This window comes from Boleophthalmus pectinirostris, unplaced genomic scaffold (assembly GCF_026225935.1).
Source record: "Boleophthalmus pectinirostris isolate CB_2022bp ecotype Guang Dong unplaced genomic scaffold, ASM2622593v1 HiC_scaffold_17, whole genome shotgun sequence".
Classification (NCBI taxonomy): domain Eukaryota; kingdom Metazoa; phylum Chordata; class Actinopteri; order Gobiiformes; family Gobiidae; genus Boleophthalmus; species Boleophthalmus pectinirostris.
In genome coordinates, this window is record NW_026571115.1 from 14681406 (window position 1) to 14699043 (window position 17638).

The 17638-nt window shown below is 37.5% G+C and overlaps 2 protein-coding genes across 2 annotated transcripts in view; one reads left to right on the forward strand and one right to left on the reverse strand.

Annotated features, from left to right (window-relative positions):
• Positions 1–269: 269 nt before the first annotated feature.
• On the reverse strand, positions 270–17600 carry ttyh3a (tweety family member 3a). The gene is made up of 8 exons (XM_055152378.1): positions 17497–17600; positions 13838–13893; positions 12382–12474; positions 10511–10603; positions 9730–9866; positions 6714–6887; positions 5108–5183; positions 270–2244 (listed from the first exon to the last, which is right to left on the reverse strand). The coding sequence occupies exons 3-8, from the start codon at positions 12439–12441 to the stop codon at positions 2173–2175; spliced, it is 612 nt and encodes a 203-aa protein (XP_055008353.1). The 5' UTR covers positions 12442–12474; positions 13838–13893; positions 17497–17600; the 3' UTR covers positions 270–2172.
• snx8a (sorting nexin 8a) overlaps positions 17380–17638 on the forward strand; it is a 9643-nt gene continuing 9384 nt past the window's right edge. Inside the window, exon 1 of the mRNA XM_055152721.1 lies at positions 17380–17416. Within this exon, the coding sequence (XP_055008696.1) occupies positions 17380–17416 (37 nt within the window). The remainder of the gene's footprint in view (positions 17417–17638) is intronic.

A 17638-nucleotide genomic window follows, 5' to 3' on the forward strand; every position in this document is an offset into this window, starting at 1 on the left:
CCCTTTGCCCCCATCTGCCCCCTCTGCCCCCCTCGCCTGCTGTCCGCCCCGGAGGTCACTCACATAAAACGGGCTTTCTCCTCCTCTAGGCCTGGTCCTGGTCTGTATCCAACCCCCGAGTCATGTCCGGGCGTTCCCCCTGCCAACTAAACACTTCGACCCCCAAAGCTTTCCCAGGTTTCTGCAACGTGGGTGAGAAAACGTAAGACTACGACGCCCTCTTGTGGCTGATCCCGGCATTTCTACAGTCTAAATTCTCAGTCAATCACTCCATTTACAATTTGTTTAATTTTAAAACACATCGTCCAAGCTCAAGAACCACATTTTTTTTTTACATGTACACATTTTAAACTTGCAAAAAGGTAAAAACAAACACTACTGTCATTAAGAACAAAATAAAAGTCTATTATTCACATTAATGAACCATCTGTGAACAAACAAGGCTAAAAAAATGTAAAAAAAATGTAAGCAAAATGTTAAAATGAACCAAATTTATGCCTTCAGAGATTTTAAATGTTCGTATTATGTACAGCAACGCATAAACGATGAAAAGAGAAAGACTTCACCAGAAATGAACTTAAACAGGCCTTATTGAATACAAAATTTGGCTCATTTTTAAAAACCTTTCACATTTGGCCTAAATATTGAGATTTAAAAGGGAATTTGTGTATATCTGTTATATTTTGTGCAACACATTTGTACAGTTTGCGTTACTTATCCTAATCTGAAAACTCGCCAACAAAAAGACATAAAATACAGCTTTCACTGACAAAGCTGGCCAAAAATTGTGGTTTATATCAGTCCCTTCACAGCATCACTGTTACATACATTTTAAATGCTAAAACACATTTTAGAGACACCATGTTGCCATTTCATAAGGATAATTTCTCACGGACATACCCTTATGGATGTTTTTACAATATATTGAGGAGATAACTTTGAAATATTGGAAGAAACTCGAGATTGGATTGCGCTTAATCCAGCCACTAGGGGTCACAAACCACTGTAATGTGTGCAGAAAGCAAAATCAGTCAACTAATGGAAGGGCATCGGATGTAAAACTTTTGTTAAAAGGAAGATGATTTGCCATGACAACCCAAAAATTTAAAAGAAATAAATCTGGTGAGTGGTGAATTAAGATATGAGACATTTACAAGTTGCTTCGTAACAATACAGACTTCAGTTCCTCTTTGTCCCATGTAAGTTTTTACAATGTTTGTGCTTCCAGTATTACACAGTGGTCCTTATTTTCTGTCTTTGTAAAAGCTCTGATCACACAAGCTGCCTTTTCTTCATCTTCAAGAGATTCACGGCATATGCTGGAATGAGCTCACAGTTTCATAAACCACAGAGTCTTCAAAATAAACTGCCAGAGGAAATAATAATCCAAGAAAAACAAAAAAAAAAAAAAAAAAAGAGTAAAAAAAAGTAGATCTTTTAAGACGTGCAGAAAAACTGGTCCCACGTTTAGTTAAGACAAAAAAACATATTTCAGTATGAGTTATGAGTTATGGTGTGTTATGCATTTCCATAAACCAGAAGTTATACCGTACTTGCATTTGAGGCTTTGAAAGACCTGAGATGGTGAGATGAATTGTCTAAAAACTAGGTCAAAAATGTTAAACTACTGTGCGATGTCTATACAACAAGTAAGGCTCCTCCTCTCCTAAGACAATGAGTGAATATACAGTACTTAACATATAACCAGAACAACTAGCAGTAGTATCAATTAGGCCTGTCATGATAATTACTATATCAACTCATCAATCAGTATATGAAACCTGGAACTATTCATTTTGGGGTTCAATATTTAGCGTGACCCTCCCCACTGCCCTGTGTACAATTACTTTGCAATAACGGGGGAGTTTCTTTTATTTTAGTTGTAATGCAAAAAGATTTGAGCTGTAGAGAATTGAAAAATGTAACATCTATGACTTCAAAATGTGTTATCGTGACAGGCCTAGTATCAATGTACCCTTAGACAAAAAAGTTGACAAGTTTTTAAATGCAGTTCTTTAAGCTCCATCAGCACCATTTTAGGATTTGTCCAGTGGTAATAGTTGTCATTTTAGTCTTCAACGCCTTCTGACCAATGTCTTTTGAGATTGTGAAAAATTTGTGGTAAAAACTTGAACAGAAAACATGGGGAGTTGAATGGGAGGATGCAGGTTTTCAGTGGGACGTAGAGCTGTTGGGGTCCGGTCGGCTGTTGGCCAGGTACTTGGCTCTCATGCTGGAGGTGTACTGTGGAGAGACAGAGCAAAATAATCAACTATTATATCAATATACAAACACAAAAAACACAAGATGATACCGAGTTGGAGAGAGTTGGACAGAGTTGCCCATAAAGTTGAATAATAAATTAGATCAACCCAGCAGGCCACTGGGTCATTGTAGAAGCGATGAAGTGCCCAGGGACTCATCTCCAGATCCAAAGATTAATACTTTCCACTGACATCATGCTGGGGGTGTTCTACATGATTCTTTAATGGTGGAATGTTTAGGAGTTACCGTGGTGACACAATGCACACATTAGGAAAGATTGTGGGAATTTATTTATTTTTTTAAATAGACTGAAAACTCAACGAACTACTGGTAATTCTAATTCTTACTAATTCTATGACCATGACAAATTGCTCATCTCTTGTAGTTCCAGCTAAGTGAGTTCTTTATGGTCAGATTGTGTTAAAAAGCACAGATTAAAGTCTAATAAAGCCTCAGACTGAGCAGTTTAGCATCACACCCCCAGAGAATGTTCATGAGATCAGCTGCAAAGTATCACTTGTGCAAGTTTTGGGGCACTACATGCTTCACGTGGCAATATTCACATCACAGTCCAAATGATTCCAACAATATGGGCAAAGGTTTATAAAGACACAGTATTATATCAATGAGGGATTTTCTTTCTTGGGTAAACTCAAAAATATTTATAACACAACACCTTTTATCAACCAATCCACCTAAAAAGCGTTACAATTATAACCATAGAAAATCCTTCATTGATTATCTATAATAATGCTGTCAATCACAAGGCTTAGGAATCTAATCTATAGAACACAAATAAAACACCCAAAGAGGACGAGGACAATATGTTTTTCTTTATTATCATTCTGATCTGTGTACGCCCAGGACCCACCCAGGTTTCATGAATAAGTGGAGCAAGCAGAGACATCTCAACACACAAATACATATGTTGTTTTGTAAACTCCTGGGACAAGATATGATCACATGGTTAAAACGTTTACACTGAAAAAAGGGGAAAAAGTACTACTCAACAATTTAAGGGCAATTGTTTTCTTTGGATCAACAAAATGCCAGGTCAACAGCCGATATTTGCACTTTTTAATATACTGGCTATCGGCCTTAAATATCCAGCAGAAACCGATATTTTGTTTTGGCTGACCTGCTGCGTAAAGTGCACACAGAAAGCTTTCTTGAACACATCAGTGCTCTCTTATTTATTTATGATAAAAAGCTCTTAGTTTGTAGTAAATTTAAATGACATAACTTGAGGAAAATAGTGAAAACTGGCCCTCGATATTGGCCCAAAAAGCTTGTCGGCCATTGATTTCTCTGTATTCTAAACAATGAGTATCACCACCGGTCATGAAAAAATCTTTACATCGATCTCCAATATCTTTTTTTTTTTTTTTGTAGCATATTTGTCTGTGTGCTGTCTTTTTTAATGTTGTATTGACCAAGTAAGTGTCTGAAATAAATTTTGCTGATGAACAAAAACAAAAAAGTCAAAGAGTATCAAACAAACCAAACCCAAATACATTTCCCTCTCTTTCTTCAGCCCAATAAACCATTTCATCCTTTATTATCGACCCTATGCGGAGCTCTGGGCACGTCCCACCCCTCACATGCTCCTCTTACATCAGAAAAGGGGAGGGCAACATGCAGCCCGGGGCCACAGAGAAACAAAAACAGGTGACACACTCAGGTGAACACTTAAAGAAGTCAGGACAAGGAGATGCAGGATCTAATAGCCCCGATCGGACTTTGAAAAGGGGTGAGAAGGGGTCAGTTTTTAGGAAGGAGTGCTAGGCGGGGGCAACAGGCCGCAGGTTTGGGAGTATTAGGGGCAGTTTTGTACCTGTGAGCGAGGATGATGAGGTTACCAAGGTTACCAAAACGACCTGGAGCTGTCCGAAGGCTTTAACTGCCAACTCTGACCACTGTTACTGTCCGCAGCGGCCAAATATTGAAACTGAGGTGCGCAGAGAGAGAGGTGGAGAGTGAAGTGTGGTTTTAAAAAGAGAGAAACAAAGCAGAGTCTGGGTGTGGACTGACAAAGAAGACATGAGGGCAGGGGCAAGTTTATTTGTGAATGCGATACCGCCAAAATGTGCCCAGTCAAACACCAAAGAACGGCATTTCAAGTAGATTCAGTTATACACCTTCTATAACAGGCCTGGGAGCTCGGGGAATATTGTCCAAGCACCCACAATAAAGACAGAGGATTCAACAGGTCTAGAGTTTCATAGCAGCTTTCACAAAGGCTGCCAAATAACCCACAGGTCTTTCCAAAGTTGTTTTTTTAAAGATGCACTGTGTAACTTTTCAGGAGGAAGGTGCGCCACTAGTTTGTCTTGATAGAGATGATATTGTTTTGTCTAGATTTCCACAGTTTGGTGCAATATTTATTCAATTACAAGGTTTGAGTGCTCAAAAATACCTGCAAAAACATGTATTCTTATTGTGAACAGGGTTGATGCTCCACAGATCTGATTTGTAATTTGGCCTGGTGGTGTCAGTAAGTTGTCGTACTTCAACTTCTAAGTACCCCTTAAGATAATATTTGGTTTTCTAAGTACCACCAGGTCTAAATCCAGACATTATGAGACCTAAATTAGGGTTAAAATATGGTCGAAAATGAGACAAAACTTGAACAAGGTAGTTATAAATACTGACCCAAAAAGGACAAAAACATAAATATTTGTCTCTAAATGAAACATCTCAAAACGCAGATGGTCCCATGTACCACCAGAGGCTGCCCGTACCACATGCAAAGCAATAACATCTCCATGGAGACAAGCAGGTGGCGTACCCATCTCCAGAAAAGTGACACAGTGCGCCTTTAAATAAGAAATGCGGGACTTACTGAAGGGGGAGGAGACTCTCGTCCAATCAGAGGAGTGTTTTCACAGCGCGAGTTCTGGAAGTTGGCGTTCTGAGCCCTGCAGGTCAAACACAGAGTGAGACGGTGCCAAATAAAACAAGTTTCTTACAGATGAGAAACATTTTAAACATTATGGATTAGGGATGTCAAGATAATTCATTTAATCAATAACATCGGATTACTCAGGTCACAATATAATCGTACTAACAAAAAATTACAATCCTGACCATTTCAGAAGCAAAACTAATTTATTACAACTGAAACTTCACTCCATAAAATCTAATTCAAATGGAATGCGTGTTTTGTTTTTATTGCCAGTTTAAATCTCGCTAACTTTTCTTTATAATTCAGTATAATTTTGGTTTGTTTGAGCCTGAGTCACACATATTTGGTCACATATTTGAGGTGGTGATGTATTAAAAGGTCCTATATTACAAAATAGTTTTTTGAGAGTTTGAAGCCATGTTATAATGTTATTACCTCCTCAAAAAACATACCTGGAGTTGTGTTTTGTTTCATTCATATTTGAGTAATCCTTTATTATTAGTCTGTCTACATCTCCAAAACTCAAAATGCTCTGTTCTACCTTGTGATGTCATGTAGTGGTAGTTTTTAAATTAACAGCTACATTTAAACTTTTGTTCAGTAAAGACTGGCAGTTCCAGGGCTGAAATTATCCAAATGATAATAACAACATTATAACACAGATCAGAAAATTGTGTAATATGGCCCCTTTTTAAACACTGGAAAATAAGGACTTTAACTATTTGCTCATGGTGTCCGTAATCTTAAAAGTGGTGATGTTTCTTCTCACTGTAATACTAAAATCTGATATTTTGACATCTCTTTCAACACGAAACCAGCGCCGTCAGCCTGGCCATAAGCAGAAACACTATATACACAGTGACAGTGATGAGGTGTCCTGTGGCCCATTGCACTGTTAAACCCCAGGCTCTGTTTTCATTGATTTCACAGCTGGAGAGCGACAGCTGCAAAAGCGACTCTTCACTGGGTCCCTGGAGAAATCTACTGGTGTCTGAGCACATAAGCCCTGTACGATTATTCACTCCTGAGGTCTCAGACTGCAGTGAAAATACAGAAAACTGCTCCTCACAGCACTATTTTTACTAAAGCACATTTAAACATCATTATAATTAGTAATATAATTCATTTCACCCCAGTTTCTGGCTCTTAACTTTACTTGGATTAAAATGTGAAAATTATGACAACTGTATTGTCTATGGAGCAAATCTTGTCCATTATTATGTGAACCTTAAAACTATATGATAATATATAATTCATTTAGTTAAATTAATGTTTAAAGGGTCACTAATCCTCATGATAAATGCTCCCTAAATTATATGTGGGCCACAGTGGGTTACATTCTGTGTCTGTGTCAAAATGTTTTAAAACTCAGCTCTACTTCCTGTAATTATCAACTTTACTTCCTAAACTACCACTTCATTGGTATAAAACTGATAATATTTAAATTGACCACAAGTGCACTCCCACCAAACCCAAGTGGTCTTAATAGAAAAATAAAATTCCTGTCATCTGCACTTCAAACTGTAAATATGTGTAGACTCACATGTACTCTGTGACCGGGGCGTTGCTAACGGTGTGTGCGGCGGCGGGGAGGCTGGTCTCGCTGCCGTAGGAGCTGCCGCAACTGTACAGACTGGGCATGTGCACGCGATACAGGTTATCATTGTTCTGTCTTCCCCCATGGCTCAGGGACTCATCCTCACTGTCGTCATCACTCCTGAAAAACAACACAAAACACTGTCAAAGAAATCACCACCAGGGGGAGCACCATCCTGTTTAAAAAATGTAACACTCATACACCACATTCTGTTGCAGTTAAGGTTTTATTGCTCCTTGAGTGACTAGACTGGAGTTGTCACATTATAAGAAAAACTCAAGGGAAAAACTCAAGGGTAAAGGACAACTCTGACATAATTTTTTAGGGGTTGTAATTATTAGGAGTATACGATACAAGACTGAAGCGGGCAAAATGAGAAATTCAATTTGTCAACTGGACAAAAATGTATTTGGTTGAATACATTTCGCAGCTCATCCAAGCTGCTTCTTCAGTTTTGGTCAGAATTGCTGATGGACACTTCCTTATATCTGTCTGCAGGGAGGAGCCAAATAACTACTCTGAAACTAACACATCTACTTGTTTACAGTTTCTGTTAGTTAGCGAGACCTATTGAACTGCCCTGAGTGTGGGGGTCTTATGAGCATAATCATTCAGGGACATAATGGGTGCTTTCACACCTCTAGGCCTGACCTGGCTATAGCTATCGTTCTCTTGTTTGTTTTGATTTAGGTTTGAGGATGGAGTTGTAAATAGAAGATAGATGGTGTCTGATCCCTGCAGGCAGATATAAGGAAGTGTCCACCAGCATTCTGACTAGAAATGAAGAAGCAGCTTGGATGACCTGCGAAATGTATTCAACTAAATAAACTTTTGTCCAATTGACAAATTTAATTTCTCATTTGCCATGGATTCTACCTGGACGACTGAGGGATTTTTCACACATACATGATTGAAAATAACATGTTTTCCTCCAAAACAAAAATAAAATAAGATAAAACTGATGCACATTTACTCTAGCAACTACATAACGACATTCTATTAAATAAAAGACTTTCTGAGATTTTCAACGCCAACTATGATACTGTCGATATTTGGAAGACATTTTCAGGATCGGTGCATCTCTAATAATATTTTTTGTCAGTATTGATACTTGTTCAAATGAGCATAATGGTTTTGATAATAGTTTTAGAATCGATTAATAACTGGATGTTGATACTTTTGACAACCCTAGACTCGACCAAATCACCACCACACTTTTTAAAATGTGTGTATAATTGATACTTTGCAGTGACATCACACTGGGGGTTCTCCAATACATTTCTATTGGTGGAATGTTCAGCAGTTTCCATGGTGACACAATGCACACATTAGCAAACACAGACAAAAAAGTTTTAGGATGGTCTGAAAACTCAAATTTTTAGGAAGTGTTGCAAGTGTTCTTGGTCCTAATTAGAGGTTTGATTTTCAACAAAAAAGGTGAGAGTGACTAACTGAAAAACTGTGATTGTAATTTTACTGTATATGTATAAGACTTGTAGACTTGTAAAAACACCTGTTTTAGTTTCAACCAAATCAGCTCTTTCTGGGCAGATTGTGTGAAAATAAAAAGCAGATTAAAGTCAAATTATGTAACAGAACTTCTAACAGAGTAGTGCTTTCAGTTAGCTTCACACCCCCAGGAAATGTTGACGATCAGCTGCAAAGAGTCAATAGCTTTTAGTTCTGCTATTGAAACAAAGAAAACCGATTATCCAACTCCCTAAAGTGCAAATGTTATGTAAATTTCCTCGTGTAAAACAAGAACACCACATTTGATTGCACTGGGCACATGTGAAGCCTCGGTAGGACTCAGTGGTGGTCGGGGTGAAAGGAAGCGCCAGCAGAGATCAGACCGATGAGCAGAGCCTCCTTCAGTGAGGAGCTAATTATTCTGCAGCTGAGCGCGCCCAGGAAACTACATTCATTACAGACATCCGGCAACGTTATCAGCGGCAGATAGCACAGAGAAATGAGCCTCACACACACAACCACACAGCAACGCCAACCCAAAGAAAGCGTTCATAGATTCAGGCCATCTAGGCACAATTAAGAGAGATAACAACGCTGCTTCCTATGTATGGGTTTTGGCTTCCTATTGTTAACATTATTTAGGACTTGGCATTCAAAAGATATAATACTTAGCTCAAATGTGTTAATCACTATGGGAATGGTGCAAATTTTTCATCATTTTAAAATACATGGATAGGTTGTGTTCGTGTTTGAGAAATTGATGATGTAATAATTTCAGATGGAGGAGACGAGCCTGTATTTCTATATTTCATTTTTTCTTGTACGTATACATTTATATAATTATGCCTTATTTCGCACCTGTCTCTTGGTATTTTTGCAACTTATTTAAAATGTATTATTACCAATATATTTTTTTGTCTTTTTATTGTGATGTGTGAGCTACTGTGTCCAAGTTACCATGTGGCCTCATTGTGTAATCCTTCAGTTGTTCAGTGAGGTTCCATATTGGCCCATGGGTGTATACTTAAGCCTATGCGGTCTTAAAACGTGTTCGATACAGCTCAAGATCATTCTATAGCTATTCAGGAAATTTCAATAGTAGTTTTAGTATTGATTAGTATCAGATTTTCTCTACTTTGACATGGATACAACCTATTTGAAAAAGAGAAATAAACATTACACTGTCCCAAAGATAAACACAGCAACTCCTCACACAAAAACATAGGAATGTAACAATAACTGAAATATTATGATATTGTATCATGAAAAGTCTCACAATAATATCAAATTGCGTTTCTTTGCTTAAATTCATTGTTACGGTGCAGCTGCACATTTACAGTTTTGTTAGCCTCCACAAAATATTGCAAAAAATATTGCCTTTCAAATATAGTATTGAGACATTTGGATATCGTTACCTGCCTACAAAAACACTTCTGCAGGTTTTGCCCTCTAAAACAGTCAGTATTTCATTGCCATGGCAGCTGGTGCTTACCTCTTGCCCCTCCAGGTGTGTGGCACGCTGCAGATGATGGAGCTGAACATGAGCGCGGTGACGAAGGAGAAGAGCACCAGGTAGATCAGGCCCTCCAGTCCATCGTAGCACAGTCCAGTCAGGGCCTGCACGTAATCCTGCAGTCAAAGGTAATGGTCAGTCACATGTAAAAAAGCTCTGAGCCAACTGTGGAAAATTAGAATAAAACAATGTCATTCTTTTTAACTCAGGCTAAAAAGTAGTATGTGACGTTACTGGTGGAGGGTTCAACACCTGATTCCCTCCATGGGGATGTTACTGCTTTGCCTTGAATGTTGGAAAAATAAATAAAGTAAATTTATTAATATACTCTGTATCTGTGTTGAGTGGCGACCATGCTCACGGTACGAATGCATGTTGTTGTTTTTTTTTTACATAAATACATCTGTATCTGACTAAATGCAAACAAGCTTATTAAGCAGGCTCATTGGCATACTGTGGAACATTACAACCAGCGCAATAGCATCTCCATGGAAACAAGCAGGTAGCATAATCCCCATGTAACCCCCCCTTTCTGAAATAGTAGCCGTGGAGCTCTCTTTCTTTTATGGAAATGCCTGGTAACCCATGCAAATGAATAATAATAATGATATAACAATTATATAAAATCACTATACTAGCAAGATAGATATGTTTACTTCAGTAGAGCAGGCAGCTCAGAAGGTGAAGAGCAACATAACTGAAGATGACAGTACTGGACACACAGTCAGGTGCTGTCTCTTAGTGTTATGTGTGACTGTACCAGGTGCAGGCTGCGGCAGTCCACCAGCGCAGTGAGCTGATGGAGGCTGATCTCTGTGCTGTTCAAGATGCCCTGGATCTCCTCCAATCGGCCCTGGGAACCAAAACAACACTGCACTGTTAAACTGGGATTAGTGCGAAAAATCAAGTCTGCCACCTTCAGTGTGATTATTATTGAGCTACAGAATAAAAGTGTCATCTTTGCACTTCGTGGAGTCTGTTTGGAGAGACTGCATGTTGGTTCAGAACAAAATGAATTGTTCTACACTAAGATTTAGGGATGTAACAATAACAGAAATATCAAAAGTAATAATATCATGGGCCATCACAATATATCGAATTACAAGTTTCTTAAATTAAGTTCATTGTCTTGGTGCAGTCACAGCTAAAAAACTGAGGGAATTACGTATATTACGACCCTTTGCTGTTTTTCAGTGTAGACTGCTTGAAGAAATAACTGTTTTTAAGCACTTTTAAATCTTAAGAAGGAAAAAAGTTGCATATTCACAATTCTGTAGTCTTCCCAAAATATCGCAGTAAATATCGTAATGAGCTATTGGGATATCGTTACATCCCTACTAAGATTATCAGGTTGATTAATCATGATACTTATTCAGGTCATAATATAGTACATGACAGAACTTCAAAGCAGTGGTTGTGATCAGTATGGAAGCAAAAATAAGCAACTTTTTCATAAAAGGAATGGATGTATTATAATCTATTAGACAATGTGAGTTGGGGATTTAACAGGTCGTTCAATAATCATACATTATGATGTTTCTTCTCACTATAATACTTAACAGTAAATTTTGATAATGTGACAAAAGTGATGAGTCACATAGTCAGACAATACTGAATTAGTGTAAAAGTATTTTTCTTTGTCAACATAATACATAATTTCCATTAATCAGGTAAAGCTTGAAACCATATTTTTTATTGAAGCTGGCCTGTGGAGGTAGTATTGATACATTATCATTAGTGTTTTGTAATGTTTTTAAAATCCACTGCTGATTGGACAAGCAGCTTCTCTTAATCTTTTGTGGACAGATTGAGAACCAAGATAATTCAAAACAAGATCGTTTTTATTACACCTTTTTGTATTAATTATTCTGTTCAAATTGTGGGTCTCACGTTGTTGGGATAACGTCAAGTCTCAGAGCAGCAGAAGTGGAAGCAGTCTTATTTCAGGTTGAACCAAACAGGATGTGCGTTTACTCCAGATGCTGATTGCTCAGTGTGATACATTTTAATCCACCTTTTTAAACCTGCTGTTACATTTGTGGGATAAAAGACCCAGGATCTGATATAAGTGTTTCCATCACCTCAGCACTTTCTCTGTGCGATTTGCCTCTCCCAATGTATTCCCAATGTCAGCTCTGATTTGTGCAGGGGCCCTAACAACAGTACTGTACGGGCACAGGGCCAATGGGAGCCTAATGTGTGGAAATGGATATAATGGACCTCCCAGGTGGACCAGTGGACCTTTATGTAGACAGGTGCACTCACTCTGTTTAGCCCACCGGACTCATTCACTGACCACAGGAACAAAGCATGTGTCCAGGACAGAGGGGGCTGTGTGTGTGTGTCTGTATATACGCACACAATGGAGACCTGACTTTTTTATGGGAGACAAAAATTGGGTATCATCATGTAAATTCTTCATAATTAGATAAATAACACGATTTAGAATTCAGAAACAAGTTAAAATAGGTTATGGTTAGGGTTTCAGTTAAAGGTGCTGTACCTGATTTCTGCAGTTTTAAAAATGTGATAAACTGAACTAGATCATATTAAACATTTTGCAGCAGTCTCAAGTTATTCTTTATCTTTTTCTAGAGTAGTAACTATCGTCAAGGTCAGGATCAGTCATACCCTGGTTTGTCTGTACTCTCCAGTGGCAGAGCGCAGAAGTTCAGACACGTCATCCTGCATCTCCACCAAAGCTTTGTGTCCCCCCGAAAGTTTCTGTAACAAAACACAATAAATACTAGTATTGTCTCCTTAGAACAATAGTTATCTTTGCATGCACACCAAAATTACATAATTGCCTGATGCTCTGGATTTTTAAGATGACTTAAATGACAACGTAAACCACAAAATCTGATGTGAGCAATCAGAGGGGCCATGATCAGAAGGAAATTTGATGATACTGCGGTTTACATTTAATTTGAATAATTTTATAACTCCAGAAATTTGATAATAATCTGATTTCAACAGAGTATGTGACCGCAGTGTGGTTTCCAAAATTTTTCAGACCCAGAATCAAAGTGTCAGACAAAACTGCAGACAACCAGTCCTGCAAACACACACTTAAACTAAAAAATTTGACTTTTTAATGTCATTTAAACAGTGAATAATACAGACTGCTGTTACAAATACAGAGATTTACAGATATACAAAGAGTTGTACTGTGATAAAAAAATGTATATAATATTAACAGAAGTAGTATTTTGTTGAAATTAAGTAATTCATTAGCTTCTTTTTTATATTAAGGTGGAGGGTTTGCTACCTACTTGTTTCCATGGTGATATTATTGCTCTGCCTGGAATGTTCCATGGTATGACATCTAGAATTTATTCATTGCAGGAGTTTCTATTATACAAAAATACAACAATTCGTTGTGTGAATGGGGTGAATCTCCACAGATCTGAACTGTAATAGTAATAGTAATAGTAGCGTAGAGCTATATCCTGCTCACCTCCCTCATGATTGATAGGTTTAATCTATACTATGGAACATTCTAGACAAAGCAATAACATTTCCATGGAGTGCAGGTGGCGGACCCTCCACAAAAAATGTTACGCAGTACACTTTAATAAGAATATGTGCATTTTTCCCAGATTCAGTCAGTTTCAAGCCACAGCAGACCTTCTTTATATACGCACTGTTGAATATGGGAGTTCATGTTTTATAGATGTACGCTCAGTAGATGCCTCGTCTAGCGGCACTCAAAGGAGCATGGTTTATTTATAAAAGCAAAACAAAATGATCAGAAAGAGACTTATGATCATTCACTTCCACTCTAAAAAACACAACTGCCTTTTAATGGCATTATATTATCAGGTCAGACACAGGAAAAAGCAGCTCTGCAGCCCCCATTTTGTGAAAATAAAGGGAAGTATTGTGCAACAGAGATACTTTGAGGCAAATGGGGGTGAGTCATTGTGCCCACTTGAATTCTTGGTCATTACAAGCACATGCATCATCGGACTATAAATCTAATATTGTCAGAGCTGCTGCACAGTCAGTAACATTTATTAATTTCAGTGGATTCAGGGTGAAAAAAGTCAAAATAAGCAGAAAGCATTTTTGTTAAATATTCACAAACCTGCTGAAAAGGGTTGGTCGCCTCTGGACTGCAGCGGAGGTAGTACAGGAGGATATCTGGGAAAAGAAACATGCATCAATAATACTCATAAGCATATTTGAAGGAATGTGTAGGCATGGGTGATATAACTTTTCCATCAATATTGTTAATAGAGGGTTTTCCCAGATATTATGTTGGTCCGATATTGAAAATGTAGCTTATATTTTAGTAATACTAATATTTTTTCTAACTGCTCAGGTCTCTGTGTGTCTATGCGTCATTCACCCAGGTTGTACTCAATGCATCAGATGTGTTGTTTTGAACAGACTAATGGAAATGAAAGACAATGGAGCTAAAACTATGGCTCTATGTTTATATAATCATGAAACAAACTGTTTTATACCCCAGATACATACATTTTGTTATTATTTTTACAGAAAAAAAAAGTTGCATGTTAAGTTATAGTAAAAATCACATTTCAGGGCCATTCTATGGATTAAAAAAGACAGAGTGAGAAAAGTCTGATCTAAAACCAAGAATGTATCACAAAGATTTGCAAGTTAAACATATAAATCATAAATGACATATCCATAGAAACCAGCAGATGGCAGACTCACAAATAAAAAGTTACACAGTGCACCTTTAAGTGTAGAAATACAATAAAGACGAAAGTGTAAAAAATGAAAAGACTATATTAAAAAGCAATAAAGCACCCCATGCAACCTCCTAGCCAATGCTTCTTATAGTGTACCATTGCTACCCTTTGACCAGAGCAATACAGCTGCTTGTACAATATTCCTGTTTAATTATTTAAACCTCGTGTTGAACTACAGTCCTTTTATAAAGACAAAGCTGTGGTCCTACTTAGTGCACCCAACTGTGCCTTTGTATATCAGATCGTCTACTTCAGACTATTTAGATCTCCATCTTATCCCTGTTGTTGTTGAGTATATTATGCAAAATCGATGCTTGTGAGCTTTAAGCCATGTTGTAATGTTGTTATCTCTTTGAAAACATACCTGGAGTTGTGTTTTGTTTCATTGACACATTCGAGTAATCCTTTATTTTTAGTCTGTCTACATCCCCAAAACTCAAAATGCTTTGTTCCACATTATGATGTCATGAAGCAGTAGTTTTCAGGTTAACAGCTACCCTTTCCTTTTTACTTAGTCGAGAGAATTTCAGGACTGAAATTATGCTAATTGTTCTAGTGAAGGTGCATAGAGTTTAAAAACACAGTAGAGCGCTTCCTGCATTACCATATGACATTCCATGCTAGAGCACAGAAATTTCTGTTTGAGAAAAGAACTCAGCCTAAATATGCAGGATTTGTGTGTTAAACATGAGTGAATGAAACAAAACACAAGTCTAGGTCTGTTTTTGATGAGGAAACAACATTATAACATAGATCAGAAAATAGCACAATGTGGGCCTTTTGATGCCCAAGTTTTCCCATAAACAGTAAAATATGCCTAAACAAAGATACCACTTCCAACTACAGGATTAACTTTTACACACGGCTCCCAAAACCTGCCAGTGGTGGTTTCTTTCTTGTACACATTCGTTTATTGCCACATGCTGAAACACATGTCATTCTGATCTGTCTTTTGCTTTCACTTGCTTCTGTTGCAACACTCTAGATCAGCTTTACAAATAGAATAGCATATCCTTATTGTGCTGTTTATTGCAATTCATCTTTGGGTCACCACACACAAAAGTAGCGTTGCATCATATGAGAAAATTACGTAATATTTGATAACTGCTTTATTGTATATTATTTTAGTGCTTCAATTTATTTTTCACACTATAAGTTCAGTTAAATAAAAACAAAAACAAACAAACCCTGATTTCCTAGTTTAGTCTTCATGAATAAAATATGCTTTTTTGTGTGTCTTTTTTACTGCTCTTTATTTTTTATTCCAATATTTTGTTTTGTGTAGGCCTACAGAAACGTGCAGACATATCAGCCTAAATATCACATACAGCCTAAATATTACAGTGCAATTTCAAGGTTTTTAGTTTGATCAGTTTGTTATTCCACTCAACATACATAAACTCTGCATATTTAGTTCTGTTTGAGAATTCTTCTTTCAAACAGAAAACGCTCTGTTCTACCTTGTGATGTCATGTGGTAACACAGGACATGCTCCATACATCTTCACCAGACTTTTCTTTTTCTTCTTCAGTAAAGGTTCATTCTGTCTTCAGATACAAATGTAGAATTAACTTTTAGTCAGACAGGAGAGTTTGTTTATGTGCTTTACATGTTTTTCTTGTAGCCTTCCTCAGAAGCGTCACATCATGTATTCACCAGAATTATGTAGATAATATCAGCCCTGCAGTTGCCAATCTCTACTGAACTAAAGGTAAATGGTAGCTTAAACTACTGCTTCATGACATCACAAGGTGGAACAGTGCGTTTTGAGCTATGGAAATGTAAACAGACTAATAATAAGGGTTACTCAAACATGTGTGACTGAAACTAAACAGGACTTTTAAGTGTATTTCCAAATAAAAGGTGTGCGAACTAGATGCAGGCTGTGACAGATGGCACAGATGACGTCCGCGTGGCGTTGTGTCAGGAGCTGCATTCTCACAGCTGAGTACACTACGCAGAAGAGAGGAGGATTTCCGCTCCAAAGAAAATACGAATCTCGCCCCCACATTAACTCGAATGCCTGGGGCCATACATTTCCTGAACCCAATGTCTAAACCACACAGTACAGTTTTGTCATTAGAACTGCCTACAATACTAAAAAGTTGCTTCCTGTTACTTTTCCCAATAACTTCTGTGTAAGCATTTTCACATCACTAAAGCTAAGACACAGATGCCGTTTCCATATAAATTCAGTTACTTTGTAGTCACAGCATGAGAACTCTGGAGTTTGTCATATACTCCCCAAAGCACGAATTTCTCAACTCATATGATTAGTTCAAGAAAATAATCTGCCTTATCTGCCTAAAAACATAGCCCAAAACGATTACACCCATCTTGGAATATCTTCTCTCCTTGTAGATGTGATTGCTTTGCATGGAATGTTCCAGAGTATGGCATTAAACCTATTAAATCTATTTACATTTGTTCAATTTCTTTATCTTGCTTAAAAAATTACTTGAGAAACATGCATTCTTACTAGAAATAGTGTCACTTCTCTATAGATCTGACCTGTAACTTGACCCTGTGGTGTCACCTGTTTGTCTCCATGGAGATAACTTTAATGCCATATACTGAGAAATATTCCAGATACAGTGGCAACATCTCAAAGTAGACAAGCAGATGGCAGGGCTCCCTCAAAAAGGTTATATAGTGCAACTTTAAGAATAATTTAAAATCTACTGTCAACTGTAATTTCCCCACTGTCAGACAAATAAGATAAAATAAGATAAAGACCTTTGTCTTATCTTATTCTAGTTGTAAGTAAAGAGATACTCCTGCCCACTGTTATTCACATCTTCCAAAGAAAAGTTAAAGATGATTTTCTGTAATAAAAGGGAGTGTACTGAACTTATGACCTTGAGACTGAAGGAAAGACTTATGAACACAGCACAGTCTAGGCAACGCTATGACTCACCATCAGTGTGCATGGACAGATTACAGAGGTGTGAGAGACAATGTTTACTGATACAACCTGTGCAAATAGTCCAATTCAACCTTTGTATTCAAGTACAAAAATATTTACCTTTACTGATTACTCCATACTGGTCCGCTACTTGGATCACAAATGTATCAGGAGAGGCACAGAAATCACTGGACGACTAAAAAACAAAATCAAAATTAAACAGTTAATATTTTAAGGACATTTTGTAATAAATTCTGTAACT

Bases quoted from the DNA above. Each gene is read 5' to 3' on its own strand.
- ttyh3a (XM_055152378.1), bottom strand. From the start codon at position 12,441: ATGCAGGATGACGTGTCTGAACTTCTGCGCTCTGCCACTGGAGAGTAC. The intron at 9,867-10,510 runs GTACAGTCACAC...CTTTGACTGCAG, and splicing joins ACTGCCGCAGCCTGCACCTG to GATTACGTGCAGGCCCTGAC. The intron at 2,245-5,107 runs GTAAGTCCCGCA...GTCTCTCCACAG, and splicing joins GAGAGTCTCCTCCCCCTTCA to TACACCTCCAGCATGAGAGC.